Source organism: Phoenix dactylifera, chromosome 9 (genome assembly GCF_009389715.1).
Source record: "Phoenix dactylifera cultivar Barhee BC4 chromosome 9, palm_55x_up_171113_PBpolish2nd_filt_p, whole genome shotgun sequence".
Lineage (NCBI taxonomy): Eukaryota > Viridiplantae > Streptophyta > Magnoliopsida > Arecales > Arecaceae > Phoenix > Phoenix dactylifera.
The window spans coordinates 728388-749763 of NC_052400.1; the positions used below are offsets into that span (position 1 = coordinate 728388).

Genomic DNA, 21376 nt, shown 5'->3' on the forward strand with positions numbered 1-21376 from the left:
AAGGAGCAAGATGCTATCTGTGTTACATGGACTCAGGTTCTTGTGTTGGCTGTGTGTGCATGTCTGAGCATCAGATCCTCTCAACATCTAGGAATTTCTTCTTACAGAACCATGTTTGAATTTCATCCCAATTCCCAGATTTAAGTGTCCAGAAGGGGTACAGTAGGCTAAACCAAAGAGTATGGAAAATATAGGGAGCAATAGAGCTGTAACAGGTTAGGCTTGGGCCTTGCCCGAAATGGTTTGGATATTTGTAGGCCCTGTAATTACATGTCAAGTCCAGGCCCAGAATGACCTGCAATCAAAGGAAAAATGCTACTTGAACCCTAATATGGGACAATTAGCTGCTTACAGAGCTGACATGGCAACATGAGGTGACAGCTCTTCGTGGAAAAGAAACTCCACTCCAACTCTCTCTTAAAACAGCCCCCTTTTTAAAGCAGACCCTTTCCTTTCTTCCCTTGTCCCTTCTCTCGTCTGATTAAAAGGAAATAAATTTCTCCCAGCTGCTTGAAAAAATGAACGATTGACTGAGCTCCTTTTTAACAGCCCTCTGTAAAGCCGCATGGTGAAAGCTCCCTTCTGTTTTAGAAACTCTCTCTACCCATCAAGAAGGTACCCCAATGATAAATGTACAAGATCCATTTTCATGCCACAGACCTCTGCTTACTCTCATTAAAGATCTTTATTTTGGTTTGTTAGGGATTCACATCTTTGCATTTAGCCCTAAATAAAGCCCATCATATTCAAAGAAAAGAAATATATAATTAAGGATTAGGAACAAACATATCCTTTGGCTTGCTCGGATTGCAGTCTAGTGGATTGAGCAAGACTACAAGGATAAAATTTCAATGGTCAAAGTTTTGTGTACTTTTCTAGCCAGATCAAGAGAAAACATACAGCTGATAAGAATAGGCTGAGCAGAAAATTGTTAAAGCTACAGTTGGTTCAGGTTGTCAGGATCCTTTACTAGATAATTGACAACAATTGTTAATGATACACTTTATCTGCACCCTTCCCCTCAAATCCCATGTTTCCATGGTAAATAGCAGTCCATAGGCACATTCATTGCACATGTCAAGATCCAGTTAAGAATAAATAAAACCCAACTAAGGAATTGGAATACATTATGACACAAGAAAATAAAATGTAATTACATATGCAAAACTTGCCCAACTGGACAGAATATGGTCTCTTGATCATGACTATGGCCATCAAAAGCAGCAAAGGAGATGGTGATATGGTATATCCATCTGTCAAGGAAAAGGTCTGAACTGCTTGTGTTTTGGCAGTCATTCCATTTTTATCGGAATGTATTCTGGAACTTTTGTGTCAAAGGATTCCAAAGCAAGAGTTTGAAAAAGATCCATGAAGTAAGAAAATGGGATCTTGATTACAACAAATTACTAGAATATAATAAACTAACATTAGTGTCATTGAATGTTTCCGTGCCAAAGCAGCAAAAAAGATAGTTTACCAACTGGAGTTACATAGCAGCTTTAACATGTCACAACAAGTAAATAATTGAAAGCAGGAGCTGGGGATGGATGGTCATGTTCTGTTTGCAAACACGGTAGAGTTAATACACATGATTCAACGGTTTTGCTCTTAACAAGAAGCACTTCCACAAAAAGAAATGCATCTTGAAGACAAGTCTAAAGAACTTTAATCTGATTTACAAGCGCAAGGAAACACTTCCATTTAGGAGTTTTGCATTGAATTCATTGGCTAATGCAGATCAAAACACGATGTAATATGCAATTCATATCACAACCATTGGCAAGACACAATGTTTGTGATTTGTGCTAACCAAAAACAAAATGTACAGCGATACACAATATTACATGCAAATGCAATTTGGCAAGTATTTTAGTGCATGCATTTATCCTACCTTTGTTTTTTTTTTTTTTTGTGGGGGGGCGGGAGGGGGGTTAGTTTGAATATTGTCTTTGCTATTTATTCTAAACCTCTACAATATACTGTAGTTTATTCTAATCATTTATTTTGTTTTCTCCATAATGATGACACTTCATATTATTCAATTTGTTCTATCTTTATAAATGAAAATTTTATATATCTAAGAAAATTTAGCAACAAGTAGCACATATCCCTAGCATGGCCTGGATGGTCATGTTCTGTTTGCAAACACGGTAGAGTTAATACACATGATTCCACACTGTTTTGCTCTTAACAAGAAGCACTTCCACAAAAAGAAATGCATCTTGAAGACAAGTCTAAAGAACTTTAATCTGATTTACAAGCGCAAGGAAACACTTCCATTTAGGAATTTTGCATTGAATTCATTGGCTAATGCAGATCAAAACACGATGTAATATGCAATTCATATCACAACCATTGGCAAGACACAATGTTTGTGATTTGTGCTAACCAAAAACAAAATGTACAGCGATACACAATATTACATGCAAATGCAATTTGGCAAGTATTTTAGTGCATGCATTTATCCTACCTTTTTTTTTTTTTTGGGGGGGGGGGGGAGGGGGGTTAGTTTGAATATTGTCTTAGCTATTTATTCTAAACCTCTACAATATACTGTAGTTTATTCTAATCATTTATTTTGTTTTCTCCATAATGATGACAATATTCAGTTTTGGAATATGTACTGCTATAAACTCTAGTGAAGCTTTAACATATCTTAGAGTATCCATGTAGCATTTTTTATAAACCAAAATCCCCCAAATAGCCCTAATAGAAATATCCCTTTTTCCACAAAATCAACTTCTGTCCTGTTGGTTGAGGCTGCAAAGTGAGTAACAAAAGCAAGCAAAACCTGCATTTCTTAGTCCATCAGGTCCAGCCATGCATATGTACATTCCTACTGGTCTTGTATCACGTTGTGTTGCTTTAGGGTGAATATAGATTTGTTAAAATTTTATGTTAACAAAATACTTGATCTAGACAACTTTGATATCCTTCGATACAGACACTTGTCAATAAAATGGCTGTAAAAGTGTTTATTTTACTGAAGTCTTTGTAGTGCATCAATATATCTCGCATTTTGCTTCAGTTCTTGCCATATGATGTGTTTTTTCTCTTTAACTGGTCCATCTGGTTTTTTCTCTCTTTTATTTCTTGAGCATTTAGTTTGTGACTAATTATTCCAGTCTATGGTTAATGATGCTCAACACTAAACTGCTTATTGGTTTTCAAATTGCTGATAAATGCCAATTTTCAAACTACTCTTATAAATAAACCTGGACAAGGTTTTATTTATTTTTACCATATAACTTGCAGCACAGATAGAATGAGTGAATCGACAATTTTAGAAGTTGTGAAAAAGAACTTCAAGGACCACCTTATTCTTGGGGAGGAAGGTGGCCTTATTGGAGACTCGATGTCAGACTATCTATGGTGCATTGATCCTTTAGGTTTGGTCTCTATGAAATTGCTTTTGTAGAAAGTATTTTCATTAAATGAATATATAAATATATTAATCTCGTTTGAACAATACTGAAAATTTCTGATTGCATGTGATAAAACTAGTTTTCTGTTGTTTGTAAGAGAAACGAATTATTAAGATATTGTGAAATGCTATGAACAGTCTCTACATTCTCTTTAGTTGTTTTATTGTGGAATGAATAATGGTCTAGCTATATTTTCAGTAATTAAAGAAATGATAGAAACTATCTTTATCTACAGCTCAAGTTACTGTAGATAACTCGGATCCAGTGTTTGATTTCTTCTTTCAAGTAATTTGGTGTCCATCATGTAGTTCAAGTGTACTTGCGGACCCAGATGCATTATATTGACCAATGGCCAAAATGATTGTAAGTCAAGCTAAAATAGTTGTGTGTGTGGGAATTGTTACATCAAAGCAATTTATTTTGAGGTACTGTTGTAAATTTTATAACGATATAAATTATTAAGTTATACAATCTTATGCAAATTGCTATTAATAGAGTTATTAATGATCATGTAATATTATATTAATAATACTATACAAAATATATATGACAATAGATTAATATATAATATACCAATACTAAATATATGTATTAGTTTCTTCAAATTATGGAATAGTGTTATTTTAAATAGATGCATAATATGTTAATATTTTTAGGATGGTATTTACATAAATTTGTAATATTAAAAGATATGTAATATTTCCATATATTGATGCAAGACTTAGGGTTGGCCTCTGTTGCATGGGAGGACCCAACGGAAAGTTTCGATGAGGCCTTTTTTAGATTAGTTGTTTGCTGTCCAAGGTCCAAGAACAAAACAGCAGCAAATAAACTTTTGATTTCTAGGTAAACAAAAGTTCGAATAATCTAGGGCTATCTGAATGGAGAATAGCAGAAATCAAGATTTAGGGCAATATGGACTTATCTGAAGATCATAAACTCATATTTTAACAAATAATGCTAGCAGATTTAAACAGGCAGAATCAATACTTAACAATTAGAGACATCAATATTGAAGTCCCTATCAACAAGATCTTAACACATTAAAGATCAACAGTTTCAATGCAGTGATTAAATACTAACAAAATATGTCCATGAAAAATTGAAAACTGAAAGTAAACTAGGAATTAGGAGGAATGAACCATGAACATAATGAGAATAGTTCTAGCAGAGAAAGCAAGGAGAATAAGAAGAGGAGAGGAGAAGAAATAGAGGAGATAATGGAGGAAATAGGCTGGCTCACCAAGGTATGCTGTTCCAATACCGGTAGGCATACCGGTCGCCTACTGGACTGATACGGTACCGGTTCAGTATGTTCGGTTCTGTTTCGGTACCGGGCCCGTACTAAGAGAACCTAGCCGGAGCCGGGGAAGAAGAAGAGAAGGAGAGAGCGAGCGGGGGAGGGAGGAAAAGGGAGAGGCCTCCGCCGCTCGCGGAGGGCTGTGGGGGTGGGGTGGGGTGGGGTTGGGGGGGGGGGGGGTGGACGGCGGATGCCACGGGTATAATTCTTTGCAACAGACCCTTTTTGGACTTCATTGACTTCATCCATCCCCTAAAACTTCCTACTATTGAGTCAATAAAGATTCTTAGGGGGGTCTTCTTCGTAAAATGAAGAGAATCTTAAATGTAGGTTTCAAAAGCTCTTTTTTGACTTTTTCTTCTTGTCGAAGCAGTTTTCAGATGATGTTACCAAGCACTTTTTGAGGAAGTGCTTTTTTTGCTTTGAAAGTCACAAAAGTACTTTTTTAAGCAATATTAAACATGCCCTTATATATATGGAAACAAATCCCCTGAAATCTGTTAATTAACTAACCAACTTGGTCGCCATTAGGACTCCTAATTGAATCCAGCATTATGATGATCATTGTTCATGGTATAGTGACATGTGAACAGTACTGGCCTCTAATTAACTTCTAAAACTAATCCAAAAACACTGTATTGGAACAGGAAATCAAAAGATATCAGTCAGATAAAACTCTGGGGCCGTTGGATGAAGTTCCAACTGCACCTTTTTTCAAGGATATTTCTTGCAGCAGGGTAAATCTCTAAAATACCTCAATTTCTGCCCCAATTCATGATCTCAGCATGTTGTTGGCTTGAACAGCAGTTCTAAGGCTGATTTTTGTAGCCATTGTGCCATTCCTATGGTTTGTAGCAGCTGATCTTCAATCATATATACTATTATTATTAATATTATCATTATACTACCATTATGATATTTGCTAGTTATATGTAAAGCTTTACGGATACAATACTCTAATATAATATAATATAGTATAGTATGGTATAATATAGTATAGCATAGTATAGACTGTATAGTATAGCGTAATATAATATAATATAGCCTAATATAATTTCAATATAGTATACTATAGTATAATATTTTTGCTTTCGATCGACTGTTACAGTCACAACTTGGGATTTGGACGAGTCCCAGTCTCGGGTCATGGCAAATTTAGCACAATTTTTTGTGACCGTAGAAGTTAGAGTAAGTTATGAGACAAACACTTAAATAAGCTCCATGATGCGAAATATATTATCAATTGCTCCATGAGTTTCAAGATTATTTTTAATGATTATCATTGTTTCTCTTATTCCTAAATTGAATATTTTTGGACATGTATTCTGAGTTTGAGCTATCTTGCCCTTGATATCCAGATGGAACAACAAATTTTGCACATGGCTATCCCAGCTTTGGAGTATCAGTGGGAGTTCTGTTCCGTGGGAAGCCAGCTGCTGCATCTGTGGTATTTGACCCTTTTTTCTCCAACTTGAACAATTAGTTGAAAAAGTTACTTGTAGTTCTCACTCTTCATTACACAGGTTAGAAAAAAAATTAGAAATTGTGCTCTATCAGGTATCCCTACATAAATTTAGTGATTAAGTTCTATGATCAATGCTTGGAACATTCGATATTCTTCTTTACTTTAGTGTGTTTAGGAGTTGGAGTAACATGAAGATTTCGAAAGTGCTTCAACAGTCAGCATATATCTCTGTTGGTGGAGTATGCCATGATATTCTGTTTGTCATTTTCCTTTACTTTTTGTGAAAAGGTATCCTTTGTCTCATTCTATATGAGATGGGAGTTATATGAAAATTTTAGAAAATTAAGCGCCTATTTGGTAATGGTTTGGTTTACCGTTTTTGTTTTCAAGAACCAAAGGGGAAAAATGTAGTGGATCAGACAACCCAAATCATGAAACTCTTTTTTTTTTTTTTAAATTGTTTATAAAATCTTCGGAGGCTTTGGAACAAAGATTTATTGCTTTAAGAAAAAATAGAAGCAGGGATTAGGCAAAGTTTTGTACAGATGCTGTCTGCCACATCAACCACCATATGGGATTTTTCTAATTTCTAGACTAATAAAACCACAAAAACAGCTACAGTGCTAAATATGCCCTTAAACTTTTGCTAGTGGAAAAAGATAAAGTTTGACAACAGTCTTGGCATTAATCATATGAATTATTTTTATAATATTAAAAAATGTATCCAAATAACTTGGTTACTAACTAAAATTGAGAATTTTGTGACTGAAATTAATCACAATTTGGGGTAGTTAAAGTTATTTTTTAAAGACATATTCAGCATGAGGAAATAATATAGTCAATTTTTGTTACTAAATGGATTTGAGTTCTGAAAGAAGATAATGAACTTTATTGATCATTGGGATGAATCTTAGAATCTAATTCATGAGAATTTTAGCAAACCACTCTTTATAAGTTGGGTCATTCATGGGAATGTGACTCCACCTTGCCTGAGAAAAAAAGCAATTTATGCATTTCCGGTTTAGTTCTATGAATACTGTTTCCTTTATGTATTTCTGGACCTTATTCCCTATGATTTTTCTATAAATACATGTCAATGTCATGATAATGATTTCAGCAATATTCCTTCTGTATCTTCTGAGGCATCTGTCTAATTGTTAGGCTAGTATGGTTGATGAAATTGATGCTTCTTTGCTCCTATTTGCAAAATTAATGCTCCACATTTCAAGATTTATAATTTCTTTCCGTGCCAATTTCTTAAAAGCAACCTCATCCAAATTTATAGTTCTCCATCTGTTGTGTTATGTTTATCCTTCTGACAAATTTGATACAATTGGTGAAAACCACAGAGGAGAATTATCAAATGTCATTAGTGATGATTTTGAAATTTTTTTTACTGGTCATCTCAAGGTATTCAAATTACAGAAGAGAGAATATTGAATTGTTCGTGTTTATTTCTTTTAGTATCTTCACTAATTTTTTTTTTATGGTGAATCATCATAAGTCATGTTTTTATTTATATCTAAACTCAAGTACTATGTCAAAGGGAGGGGAAGATAGGTCTTATACAAACATGTTGCGATCAATGACAAAAGAAAGTGATTCTGAATTATATTGATGATGTATATCTAATAATTCATATTCTTGACATGTAAAGATATGATTTGCTACACTTTGTTTGAAGCTTACTATTAGTCTCTTCACTGCTTGAATATAAGATATCTCTTACTTGACCTTGAGTAGATTGTATCTTCATTATATAGGTAAAGAGATGAAACTTTAGGCACCCGTCTAACCTTTTAAGGTCAAGGGAAATACACATACGCAGCTAAATTTTGACTTGGGGCTGTCCAAGTGTTAGCCAAAGCAAATATGCAATATTCTGTGCATTAGTTTTTTTTTCTGAATATCTCGGGCCATTTGCTGAAAGCGCTCATAAACCATTTACAAGAATTTCCATACCCTTGCAACTAATATGAGCCTGTTCCTACCCTGAGCATCTCTGCCCATTCCACAACCTAGATATCTGATAGAACATAATCTAACAATGGTAAATGTTCCATCTGGAAGGATTGAAAACCAAATTTTAGGAGCAAACCTGCATATGCAACCTATGTTCTTACCACATTTTGCCTGCTAACTGGATCATATTTATGGTTGTGGCATTGACATCTCTCCTTAAAGGTCTTCAAATCAAGTTACAAATTTCCCTATTCTTGAATGATTGTTTTTTTACCTTTTCTGCCACGTTATATATAATGCATAAGCATTTGTTTTCTTTCTAAATAGATGATACCCATTCTTTGTGTAGGTTGAATTTGTGGGTGGGCCCATGTGTTGGAATACTCGCACATTTAGTGCATCTTCTGGTAAGAGTTAAAAAAATACCAAGGAGATGAGACCTTTTCTGTCTTGTGATGTGATATTTGAATTCAAATGGCTATTTTAATCTTTTACAGGTGGTGGAGCCTTTTGTAATGGACAAAAGATTCATGTTAGTCCGACTGATCAAGTAAATCACTAGTTACTCTGCAACTTTCTGTGAGTGGTTAATGTGAGCTGTTGAAAGATTTTCTTTTTTACTGGACTCATTTAACATTAAAAAAAACACTTAAAACTCAGGAATTTATTGTTCATTTTTATTCTTAAATCAGAAAAATCTCAGTATCCAGAAGCAAGGTGAATTTTTTTTTCCTACATTTGACATTCTTCACTATTTACGAGATTATGCAATATGGTACTTCTTGTTGTGATTAAACCAACTGCAGACCTGCAATGAATCTGGAACATACCAAATTATATGAGTAAAGTTTCTTGTTATTTATCTCATTATACTTAGGTGTTGCTGCAAATTCAGTTTCTCTGTCTTGAATAATTTGCATTAAGCATCAGCAATTGTGAAAGTATGTTTGTCATACTGTTATCAAATGACCATGTTTATCATACCTGACATTTGCTGAGTAGCCAAGAATTACACTTTTATCTGCTACCTCTAGATTAAATTCCATGAGGACTAATCACAGTGATAGACATGTTCCAGCACGGGCGATAGTGCTCAATATCATAATTCTATGAATATCATGACTCATCCCTTGTTCCTTTGCTAAGATTTTTTTTTGAAGCTTGAAGCTTTGAATCCCTGTAATACCCAAGTTCATTAAGGCAATGGAGCCTTTCTTAAGGCAAGGCATTTTTTTTAGTAAAACATTAGGATGAATTTTCCTTTTTCTGTCTTTAAAACCAGGTTTTTAGGCTATCCCTTTTTCTGATGGCAAAAAGCGGCAGAAGATGAGCCGTGTATTTTGAATCCTTTCTAGCTCCTAATGTTGGTTGGATCTTCACCTTCATGAATTTGATACTTGTCACTGGTTGCTAGATCATGAAGAAAAATTGAAATTGAAATTTAAGACAAAACTAACCTTTCAGCTTTCTATTAGTAGTCCCTCCCCCTGTTTCTTCTTCTGTCCAATGGGAGAGAAACCTTCCCTCATCAATTTCATATCCAGCTTGAGATTCAGTTCTTCAAAATATTCTGTTAAAGCTTGTGGATAGCTTATGCCTACTTTTAGCATATATATACTATTTTCTTTTCCAACAAAGAAATCTTCCTGCAGAAGGGAAAGGAATTAGTGCAAACATGATCTTTCTATTCTAAAAAGTTTCTAGATTGTATATTGTTTGTGGAAATTGTAATCTGCATTGGGGGTGAGCCATTGTTTTGCTTTCTTAATTTTTTTTTCTTTTTGTCATCTTCTGATAACTAAGCAGACATAGTAGAAGAAGCATTATTTTGGATGTCGGTGAGGTGCCGAGGAAACTAGCGAATCTTTTGAAACTACACAATAAGTTCATGAACCAAGCAATAGTGGGGTTGAGAGACAAGTGGTAGTGTTTTAGGATCTGTTGGGTGGTGGCAATAGGACAAGCCTTAGCACAACAGTAAGCTCCATTATCTGGGTGTCATGGTTTGAAACACGGAAACAACATCTTCACATGTAGGGATAAGGTTGCATACATCTGACCCTTCCTGGACGTCATAGTGTCAAGTGCCTCGTGCATTGGGATGCTTTTTTTTTTGGATGTTGGCGACAACACAGGGCCAAAGCTTACTTTAGATAATACTTATGCACCTTTTCAAAGTAAATCCTTGGGGAACTAGAACAATAATTTGAAGCAACAGCAAGCATAGTTTGGGAGTCTTTTCTGAAAAGATTTGAGGAAAATATATGTCACAAACATGGGCCTTCACAGACATACAGGGAGGCAAATGTTTCCTCTAAGCAGCTGGACACAATGGGTTAAACTCGATATGGAAGTGCATCAGAAGCCGATAATTGACTTTATTGTCCTACTGAAAAACTCTTTTCAAAAAATGGAGCATCCAGTTTAATTGTCTGGAGCTCAAAATAGAATTTAGACATGAGTCTGTAACTGGACCTGTCAGGTGACCTACTTAGTTTACTAAATATAACTATTAAAAGGAATGTCGGAGCTTAAATGCACCAATGGCGTAGAGGTAAGTCGTAATTTGCCTAGTCAAGGAGACATTTGTGATGTAGGGAAAAAGGAAAGTGCTTGATCAGTGTAATCAGATGAGAATCAATCTTTCAATTAGATTTCATACAACTTAGATACCATGTTCAATGTTGTAGAGGTCGGAGGCTCTGGAATTGATTAATCAATATGATCCTGCAGTTTTATCAAATATGCATGAAGAGTGAAATACCAAGCAGCTTGGTGGTCAGATTGCCAAGTTCAACATATTTGGGCTTGATGAAGTATCGATTGATAAGAATGGAGTAGTGAGGAACCATGATGTTAGGTTGAGCATCTCATACTTAGTAATGACCTGAGTAGACCATGCGGTGAAAATTTGAGCTTTATCACCTCTCAATCTTTCCCTTGCTTTTTGCTGCATCTAATTCTAGAGGCCATCAATACATGTTACAATTTTTAATGATGATTCTCTAGATATATTTTGTCAAGAAGATTTTAATGCTATAATATTGTGAAGGTTGAAGCAGTGTTGCATCTTTTACAATGATATGTGATCGAGGCTATATCTAAATAATTTCTATTTCTTATATTAATAGGTATGAAAACAATATATGGCCTTATATCATTATGTAATTGATGTAGGTTAGGAACCCTATGGGAATCATTTGCCTGCACTAGATCAAAGTAACGCAGTGAAAATAGAACTAGAAAATTAAAACTAGAAGCAAGAAGATTGAACTAGAAGCTAGAACTAGAAGCAAGAGAATTAAAACTAGAAGATTAAATGCTAAAAGGTATTAATGGAGGGTCCTGCACCTTCTCTTTGTGTTGGACCTTCAACCTTGCACCTTTAGCCTTAACAGGGTCTTGACAGAAGATTCCCGACCTTGCACTAGTGTCTTCTCCTGAACCGGGCATTGACGCCACAAGTTCTTAAGCAACCTCTTACCATACAAGAATTGAGAAGAATCCTAAAAGAAAGCTTTATTAATATGTTCTATGATTCATTGATTCTGAGTACATGGCTGGGGTATTTACATGATAGATCTCCTAAAGGTAATAAGCTTTTCCCAATTCCCATAGGATACAGTTACCTAAAAGAAAGTAAAGAGATATAATGCCAAAAAATGATAGAAATAATTCCCTACATCCTTTTGGATTTCTAACTCATCCAACAGAACTTGCAGAAGCAAGATAATTCCGGTAGAAATAAAATAAAAATTGTCCTTAAGTTAATAGGCCATGAAATGGTATTTTCGCAAAAATCTGGAACTTTGGCAGCATTGGCATTGTCTTCGATAAATCAGCCATTTTCCTCACCCGACCTTTGTTTTAGACGTTTAGGCGATTCAAGAAATCTTACTCGATGATAGACATGGTGGGAATGGTTTTTCTGAAAATTTTGACTATGCTGAGGCAAGTGAAGCTTCCTTTTGGACCGATGGGCACTGGAATGCTTTGCTAAATGTAGCTATATATAAACTTCCAAATTTAAGATTATTGGATGCCTGAGAGTCAAGTGACACTTTGTATTCTTGCTTGAAGTGCTTATCAATCTCGTGATCTTCCAAAGTGTGTCCATCTCACCAATAGATCCTTGCATGGATCTCAAGCTTTTTCCTACATAGTTTTCAATGTAGTCATGCTATCCTCTTGAGTTTTATTGGCCTTCCATCTAATGTCTAGAGGCTTCTTTTTGGATGCATAGACTCCTGGTTCAAGCATGTGGCAGACATAGTCTTAAGTCTTTCGACTGCACAGTAACAGTAGCATTTCTTATAGATACATGGCGTCTAGGAAGTTGGCTTCATATATTTTTTGCAGTTACTGCATTTAGAAAAACTGCTTTGTCCATAATGGTGATGCCGATTCTTTATGAATTTTGCCTCGTAATGGCTTTTTTTTCAATCTAGAAAGTAAATTTGAGAAGTGGTGCTGCCAATTTGTTTTGCCACTATTTTGCCTAAAATCGACATATTATAGCTTTTGATAATATTTAGTCTGGTTGGCAATCATTTGATCCAGCAATAGATATGGTAGTAATAGATACTTCTAATGGAACTGCTAATTAGACTTTCAACTCTCAAGAGATATGAAAAACATTATAATCTTGAGCTAAATGACATTGAAGTGAATTCCCTTGACAAAAGCCTTACAAGATATGTGGTGTTTCCCAAGAATCTTTAATTCATTAGGATGAGAGTGTCAAGCTTCAAAAAGGTCAAGGTTTTATGTATCAGATGATACTAGTTTGTACTTGGTAGACCATAAGGTACCATAGTATTGGAAACCAGTATGATATAGACATGGTTTGTTGTACAGGATTGTACCATTCTGTATTGGGTATATACTGTGCCATACCGTATTGGTAGCAAAGCGATACTCGGTGCAGGAGGGGCATGCCAAGTGTTGGAACCACAAATTGCCCTATACGAACACTAAAGGCTATTAGCATGGCACCAATATGGGTATCAAATCCAATGCTACAAACTATGGGTGCAAGGGCTCGATATGATGTTGTACCAACACCTGGTATAGGATTTTAGGTGCTATTGCAACTTACCACTTTTACCTGTCTCGGTAGGGTGGTGTAATGTGCTGTGCAATACTATACTAGTAAGGGACCGACTTGAGACCCAGTACCAATATGTAAAAACTTGACAAAGATGCGAGTGCACAGACATGTATGAGGAAAACAATGCCACCACAAAGGAACAACTTGAAGACATGATAAGAAAAAGGGAAATCAGATGACAATAATATTCTTGTGAGGTTTCACAAATGCCTTAAATGATTTAGATCAAGTCAGATATGGAGAGATTCTATAGAAAATAACGTGAATCAACGAATATTGCTTTGATACAACCTGCACCATAAAAAATTCAGAAGTTATAAATGACCAGTTATCATGGTCATGGGAAAACAAATAGCATTTTCTTTCAACAAAATAATTATATGCATTCTTTAAATCCAAAAGTTTACATGTCACTTCTTCCACTCTTTTGCTCCCTATCATGAGATGGCCAAACTCATTCTCTAGGTGGAACGTTCGCTCTTGGTAACTGGATTTGGATATGAACATGATGATGCATGGGCAACCAACATGAATTTATTCAAGGAATTTACTGACATTAGCAGGGTAAGTGGATCTTAACCATTGTCCTGAAGAGGATACTATCATATATTTATTTCACTTTGTCCTGATTTTTGGATGGCATGTGAAGGGTGTGAGAAGACTTGGTGCTGCTTCTGTTGATATGTCTCATGTTGCTCTCGGTATTGTGGAAGCCTACTGGGAATATCGTCTTAAGCCATGGGACATGGCTGCTGGTGTCCTGGTAAACTTCTCTCTCTGAAGATATGTAGAAGACTAACTACATACCTTTATGTTGATTATAGCATGATACATATTTCAGATCTTGCTTTCCTCCTATGTCCTGCTCTTTGTCATGCAAATTACATCAGTAGTGATGATTATAACATGAGTAGTCTAGCCTATTTGGAGTTGCTTTATGATTTCTGTTACAGAGTCTGTGCATATTGGAATAGATGGCATACTTATTAATGAGACCATATTTGTTTCCATTGGTGACCAACCTTCTAGGACTATTGCCCTAAAACAATCTTTCCTTCTTTTACAACTGGCTTGTAATTGGATTGACAATGTCATCTTTTGGCATGTAATAATTACTTTCTTCTAGTTCACACTTCTGAAACAAACATTTTTAAGGAATATAACTCTGGAAAGACTTCTGAGAGATGAGACCTGATCCAAAACATCTCTTTAATTCTCATTCTGGTTTTGAGCTCTTGAATGTAGGCAGATTATATTTTGTATTAATCATCATAGTTGAGCTTATAGAGGTCTTTTCGCACAATTTTGAGGTTAAAAGGAAACATAAATAGAATGGATAAGATTCTCTGATAGTGGGAGACAGTGGCCCAACATATTTGGGTAAATAAGTCCCTCAATGTTGTTATCAAAATAAAAAGAAAAGAAAAACATCACACACACATTATGTTCATGTACACTATATATATGACAATGATCTCTGAAACTTGCTTGTGCTTAAATTGAATCATAGATCAAGAAGTTCCAGTAGGAGTTGGAATGGTGAAGTGTTGTGCTTTTGTTTTAGATAGTTTGCTGAACAGGAGAATGTACCAATAAAATAATAACAGTTGTGGCATTATCTTGTGCTTCCTCCAAACCAAATTATTCACAATTTTTTTGTTGATACTTCAGCTGTTACTATTCCTTGTTGAGAGGAAGCTAACTTATCTTAATAACTGTCTAAGTGGGCTTCAATAGTGTTAGAAGTGTATATATAAGATTGTGCAGTATGTCTTGTGCATACTGTAGGTCTTTCTATTTGTATTGTTGCATCATGCTAACCTCCCTAGCAGCCAGTGCACAATTGATATGCTATGTCATTAATTTACATAAGATTGTTCTATTAGATTGTAGAAAATTGAAAAAAAAAGCAAGCTGGAATAATTAGCAAAGAAGAGATTGCATAAAACAATTGTTCTTTGTTTTGAATAATGCATTCTGGGTCTTTATGACTCCAGTTCTGTCAGTTTGTTTCCTTTTAAAATTCCTACAATTTGTTAAAATGAATTCTGACAAGCCATTAAGACTTGCATTGAGACCATACTGCTAACACATAACACCTGACCATCCAAGCGATCTGATTCTTCAGTGCATTTGATATATTGATTATTTTTATTTTTATTGTTGAGGTGGGGGGATCCTATCTCAACAATTACGATCCTTTTTTCCTGACATAAATAACATGTCAATCATCACCTGCATGGTAGTTCCTCTGAATTCATTTATCCTCTTAGCCTCGAAAGTTTGGTTGGATGAAATTTCTTTGTTAGATGAGTTAACTCCTATCCCGTATAAAGCAGAATCAAAAAAAAGGAAAAGAACATTTAGAAGGGAAAGGTTATAGTCATGGAGGGACTTGTCGCTGCATCCACTTGCCTGACATCAGGGCATGTTTTCTATTCGTTTTTTAGCAGTAAATAAATTAAATCATAAAATATAAATACATGCTTAATTTCTGTATTGCACATTCCCCTGCTTAGTCTCATAAATAAAATTGCTACACTCTAGGGAACAGTATTATTACTTGATATTTCAGACAATCCATCTTCCTGCGAACCACCAGGGATGTAGTCTTAGCAAATAATCAGTCACTTCCTTCACACTGAAGGTGAGAGACTCTGAAGAAGCACAAGCATTCTAAATTTGAGAAAGAATTGCTTGAACATCCAAGGTTGGCTTAAACTTTTTCTAAATCCATCCAACACAAATTTTTGGATCCATCTCCAACCAAAGGTTAAGATTATGCTCCCAAGTTTGGACAGTGTGCTTGGAAAAAAAAAATTCTGATACTGCTGCTGTGCATGTTTTCGTCAATGAAAAAAAAAAATCTAAAATTCTCATTACAGCCCTTTCTGGGCTATCTTGACTCGTATCTTCAACAGATTACAGGTTTTGGTGATTCAATGTATGAAAAAAAAAGCATATTTGATAAATATGTACTGGCTAGTCTGGTCGAATTTTACAAGTAGCTCTGTAGACACCAATAAAAGAGCAGATACTGAACTAACAGAGGAACAAGAAAAACCAGGTGGTGGTAGGCGACTTAATAAACTGTGTGTGGTAGGCGTCACAACCTTGTTTGTACCTAAAGCTTCATTCACACTGAAATAAATCTAGAAGTGAACCCTACTTTTAACAACTGATTCAACTTATAACTCTGTTTAAAGCATTCTAGGATGAAAAATTGGATTTTATGTGGTTATCTTTTAATAATTTTCTGAAATCACCTGATAGCTTACCTACTATGATGTGATTTATCACTACCCGTGCTCCCCCCCCCCAAAAAAAAAAAATCCACAAGGGGAGGGGGCGCGAGTTAAAAAGTGAATTATGATACTCGAGTATGCAAGAACAAAATCCTGATTTTGCTGATTAAGCAAGGAGAGGATATAGGTGGAATTGTGTTCCTCCTCCCTTCCCTTCCTTTCGTACTTTTCGGTAAGTCCGTCCCATGACCTTTTCTTTGGTTTCTTTTTTTTATTTGAACTGCTAGAGTTTTATCTTTATTTGAATATGTTGCCCTTCTTCTTGAGCAGATAGTTGAAGAAGCTGGTGGGGTTGTCACACGCATGGATGGTGGAAAGTTCACAGTCTTTGATCGATCTGTTCTGGTGTCCAATGGTCTTGTTCATGATAAGGTTAATTCTGCTATCATATCCCTTGAACTATGGAAAGATGCATTATGAAACTGTAAACTTGTTAAGTCCTTATGCATATTCCTTTTTGTTTATTTGTTTGGGGCTAATGTAGAAAGCATTAGCAGCTACAAAGTTCACTTTTCTTATAGGCCTTGACTAATTTTCCTAGTTCTGGATGTACATACTACCAGTCATCAACATTCACCCAAATTCTCTATTCTTTGTCGAAGCATTACAGTTTATGAAACTTATTGATATTGGGCAGTTATAGGGACATTCGTAACCTTCATATGCCTTTCTTTGCCTCCTCTTTAGTGAACTGGGAGATCCACTTTGAATGTCAAAGCTCACTAGCACATTCTCACACTTGATGCTTTTAGTCTTGCAGAATTTATGCTTACTATTTGTGCATTTCTGTGCAGCTCCTGGAGAAGATAGGTCCTGCAACTGAAGAATTGAAAAGGAAAGGAATTGATTTCTCCTTATGGTTTAAGCCAGAAGATTATGCTACAGATTTTTGAGTTTGATATTGTCTGTGGGGCTTAGGTACAATGGCTAGCATGATCTTGTTGATTCAGCCTTCACATAGTTTTGAAAGTGAAAATATGTTCATAAATATCTCATCATATTCAGCTTCCGAAGAGTTCATGGATCAAACCAGACCTGTTTCTACCTTGAGTGTAGTATAAACCTATATTTTTATATCAGGGCTGTTAATAAAGCGCGAGCCTTCCAGCCTAGGAGCTGGGTTTTGCTTTCAGTGTTCACAGTTTGCTATATAATCAAGTTTAATTGTCTCTTTTTTTTTCTGTCAAAAGAAAGGGGGGAAGGCAAAAGAGCTACCAGCTAACCACTGATCTGATTTGAATTACCAGTGAAATTGCAATTACTCGTATAGATAATCTTGGTATACAGATGATTTGGATCCAACTTGAACATCAGAACTATTACAGTGGACTTGGTTTTCGGCTGACAACCACTGATCTGATTCCAGGGTGCCTTGGGTTATTGTCTAGGGGTTAAGCAATTTGTTGCCCACTTGTACTCAACTCGTATCTTATATGCACCCTCAGGCGATTCTAATAACATAGACAATTTTTTGTATTAATACTTTCGTGTGTAAGTATATTGTAGTTGTATGAGCTATAGAGTTCATGTATCTTGATTGTAGCATCACCAAATTGAATCTCTAACAAACATGAAACATGTGTCTCCTGACCCTTTCCTGCCTGGCTGAATTTATGTTCATATAAGCTAGGTCTATTTATGTTCATGTTGAGGTACGAGGTGGATTTGGTTAGGCGCCAAGAACTCGTATTTTTCCTATTTATTAGGCCTATTTATGCCCTGGCCAAGAACTCGTGTTTTGCTTTGAGTGTCTAATTGTTGCAGCAGTTTAGCCTTCCATGCGGAATTCAAAGAACTCATCCTACCTAACCTCGTGTCATTTGGCAATAACTTTCAAGAACAAATAGTTTTGACGTAAATTCTTTTTAACACTGGGAGTTTTGATCGCCTGTAATTTACAAACCCAAACCGGCCTATTTGAATGGATGGGTCAAACAAAAAATCCCTATTAAAAGGAATGCAAAAAGGAAACCTAATTGTTTAGATGTCCTCGGCATTTTATGGTTGCACATATTTTTAGTCAAATAATATTTAGAAATATTATTTGTAATAACTTAGAGTCTCATTAAAAAAAATCCAAAAAGTACTATTTTTTAAACCTTCTTGAAAGAGGAGAAGTGTGACTTTTGAAGATGTAGACCGGGTAAGGAAATCTTTTCACTCATCAGATAAATCCTATCTCTCGTCACATAAGAGCGCACTAAATAAAAAGGAGAAACAGAAACAGACCTTGAAAGAGGGGAAGGGAGATCGATCTCAATCTGTCGAATCCTTCTCGTGACGACCTTTTTCCTGTTTTCTCTGTTTTCCTTAATTTTCCTCCTTTTCTTTTGGCGAATTCTTGCAAGAATTGCTTCCCTCTACTTAATAGCTACGATGACGTCAAACTTGGTGTATAAATCTTATGATACCAAGTTGTTGGAAAATTGGTATAGTAATTTTAGGAGTTTCTGAGTAATGGATTTTGCTTTTGTTTCATAGTTATTATCCAGTTTTGACGCTTGCTGTTACAGAAGAGCAGGTGGTCCCAGAGTCTGCAACTGAGGAATTTAGTGATATGGTAGATGACCTAATCTCTTGATTGGTAATTGGGGATTTGTTCAATGAATTGATATCTTTTGATTTAATGTGGGCATGTAAAACCGTAACGACCAATGACCACTTCCCCTGTTTGAACTGGGATGAAGTATCATTAGTCTTTAGTCCTGATTGTTGTTATCCTCTCAATCTAAACTAAAGAAATTTAGAGGTAGGACAAGGAAAAAATATAAATGCGAGTAAATTAAACAAACTTTCAGTTGGCCCGTGGGGATTCAGAAGAATAGTGAATAAGTTGATTTTTGTAACTGTTACATTGTTGACGGATAAAATGGCCTGTGCAGTTACCGTATATATATATTTTTTTGGGTACAATACCGTAGAGTTTCATTTGCAATAAACTGCATAAATCGCGGGATTCTAAATTTCTAATGAAGTTGAGTCTAACTGAAATTAGTTATCCGAGTCCAAAACGGTTCTCCTGGGGTCCACTCTCCTTCTTCCGTACTCCGTTCTTCACCCCACTCTGCGCCGCGCGCGAGTACCCGCCTCTCTCCGTCCTTCTCTATTCCTCTCTCTCTCTCAAACCTTTATATATAAGCGGAAGATTCGATATTTCATCGTAGGAGCAATAGCGCCATTAGAGACTTCTCGAGCTCACGAAGGCCTCTCCCTCCCCTCCAACCCCACACCCAGCCCCCACCCCCTCACCCCCCCTCCCCCAATACACATACAACGTATTTTCTTTCACTGGACTATATTCGTAATTCTTTTTTTTTCTGATTTTTTCACCGGAATATGGGTTTTGGTGTATTTTCTTTGACCTGTGATTAACCAATCACTTCTCTCTTTTTTTCCTTTTTGAATTTTAAATCATATCAATCCTTTTTGTTTTCCTTTTCAAATTTTAAATCATATTTTTATGAGGTCTTTGATGGAATGGCTGAAAGATTTGCATTCAGTTGATTTTTTTAAGATTCGATTAATTAATGCACTGTGGATTTTTTCTTTTTAATCTCGTGAGTTCTTGTTCAGTTTGGTAACGCCGGCAAAACAGTGGGTAGAACAAAAGCGAAAAGAGAGACTAGAGAGATGATAGAGACACGAGAGAGAAGTGTGACTTTTGAAGATGTAGACCGGGTAAGGAAATCTTTTCACTCATCAGATAAATCCTATCTCTCGTCACATAAGGGCGCACTAAATAAAAAGGAGAAGCAGAAACAGACCTTGAAAGAGGGGAAGGGAGATCGATCTCAATCTGTCGAATCCTTCTCGTGACGACCTTTTTCCTGTTTTCTCTGTTTTCCTTAATTTTCCTCCTTTTCTTTTGGCGAATTCTTGCAAGAATTGCTTCCCTCTACTTAATAGCTACGATGACGTCAAACTTGGTGTATAAATCTTATGATACCAAGTTGTTGGAAAATTGGTATAGTAATTTTAGGAGTTTCTGAGTAATGGATTTTGCTTTTGTTTCATAGTTATTATCCAGTTTTGACGCTTGCTGTTACAGAAGAGCAGGTGGTCCCAGAGTCTGCAACTGAGGAATTTAGTGATATCGTAGATGACCTAATCTCTTGATTGGTAATTGGGGATTTGTTCAATGAATTGATATCTTTTGATTTAATGTGGGCATGTAAAACCGTAACGACCAATGACCACTTCCTCTGTTTGAACTGGGATGAAGTATCATTAGTCTTTAGTCCTGATTGTTGTTATTCTCTCAATCTAAACTAAAGAAATTTAGAGGTAGGACAAGGAAAAAATATAAATGCGAGTAAATTGAACAAACTTTCAGTTGGCCCGTGGGGATTCAGAAGAATAGTGAATAAGTTGATTTTTGTAACTGTTACATTGTTGATGGATAAAATGGCCTGTGCAGTTACCGTATATATATATTTTTTTGGGTACAATACCGTAGAGTTTCATTTGCAATAAACTGCATAAATCGCGGGATTCTAAATTTCTAATGAAGTTGAGTCTAACTGAAATTAGTTATCCGAGTCCAAAACGGTTCTCCTGGGGTCCACTCTCCTTCTTCCGTACTCCGTTCTTCACCCCACTCTGCGCCGCGCGCGAGTACCCGCCTCTCTCCGTCCTTCTCTATTCCTCTCTCTCTCTCTCAAACCTTTATATATAAGCGGAAGATTCGATATTTCATCGTAGGAGCAATAGCGCCATTAGAGACTTCTCGAGCTCACGAAGGCCTCTCCCTCCCCTCCAACCCCACACCCAGCCCCCACCCCCTCACCCCCCTCCCCCAATACACATACA

General features: G+C 36.0%; 2 protein-coding genes across 2 annotated transcripts in view; both read left to right on the forward strand.

The window, feature by feature from the left end:
- LOC120111963 overlaps positions 1-21376 on the forward strand; it is an 82037-nt gene that overhangs the window by 32279 nt on the left and 28382 nt on the right. The gene's annotated exons all lie outside the window — the stretch shown is intronic.
- On the forward strand, positions 3143-17679 carry LOC120104023 (phosphatase IMPL1, chloroplastic-like; the record flags this gene model as incomplete). Its single annotated transcript, XM_039129702.1, has 8 exons — positions 3143-3389; positions 6084-6172; positions 8502-8559; positions 8650-8702; positions 13728-13826; positions 13912-14025; positions 16838-16939; positions 17362-17679. Coding segments are annotated over 8 exons (861 nt in total), but the record flags the coding sequence as incomplete, so codon positions are not given.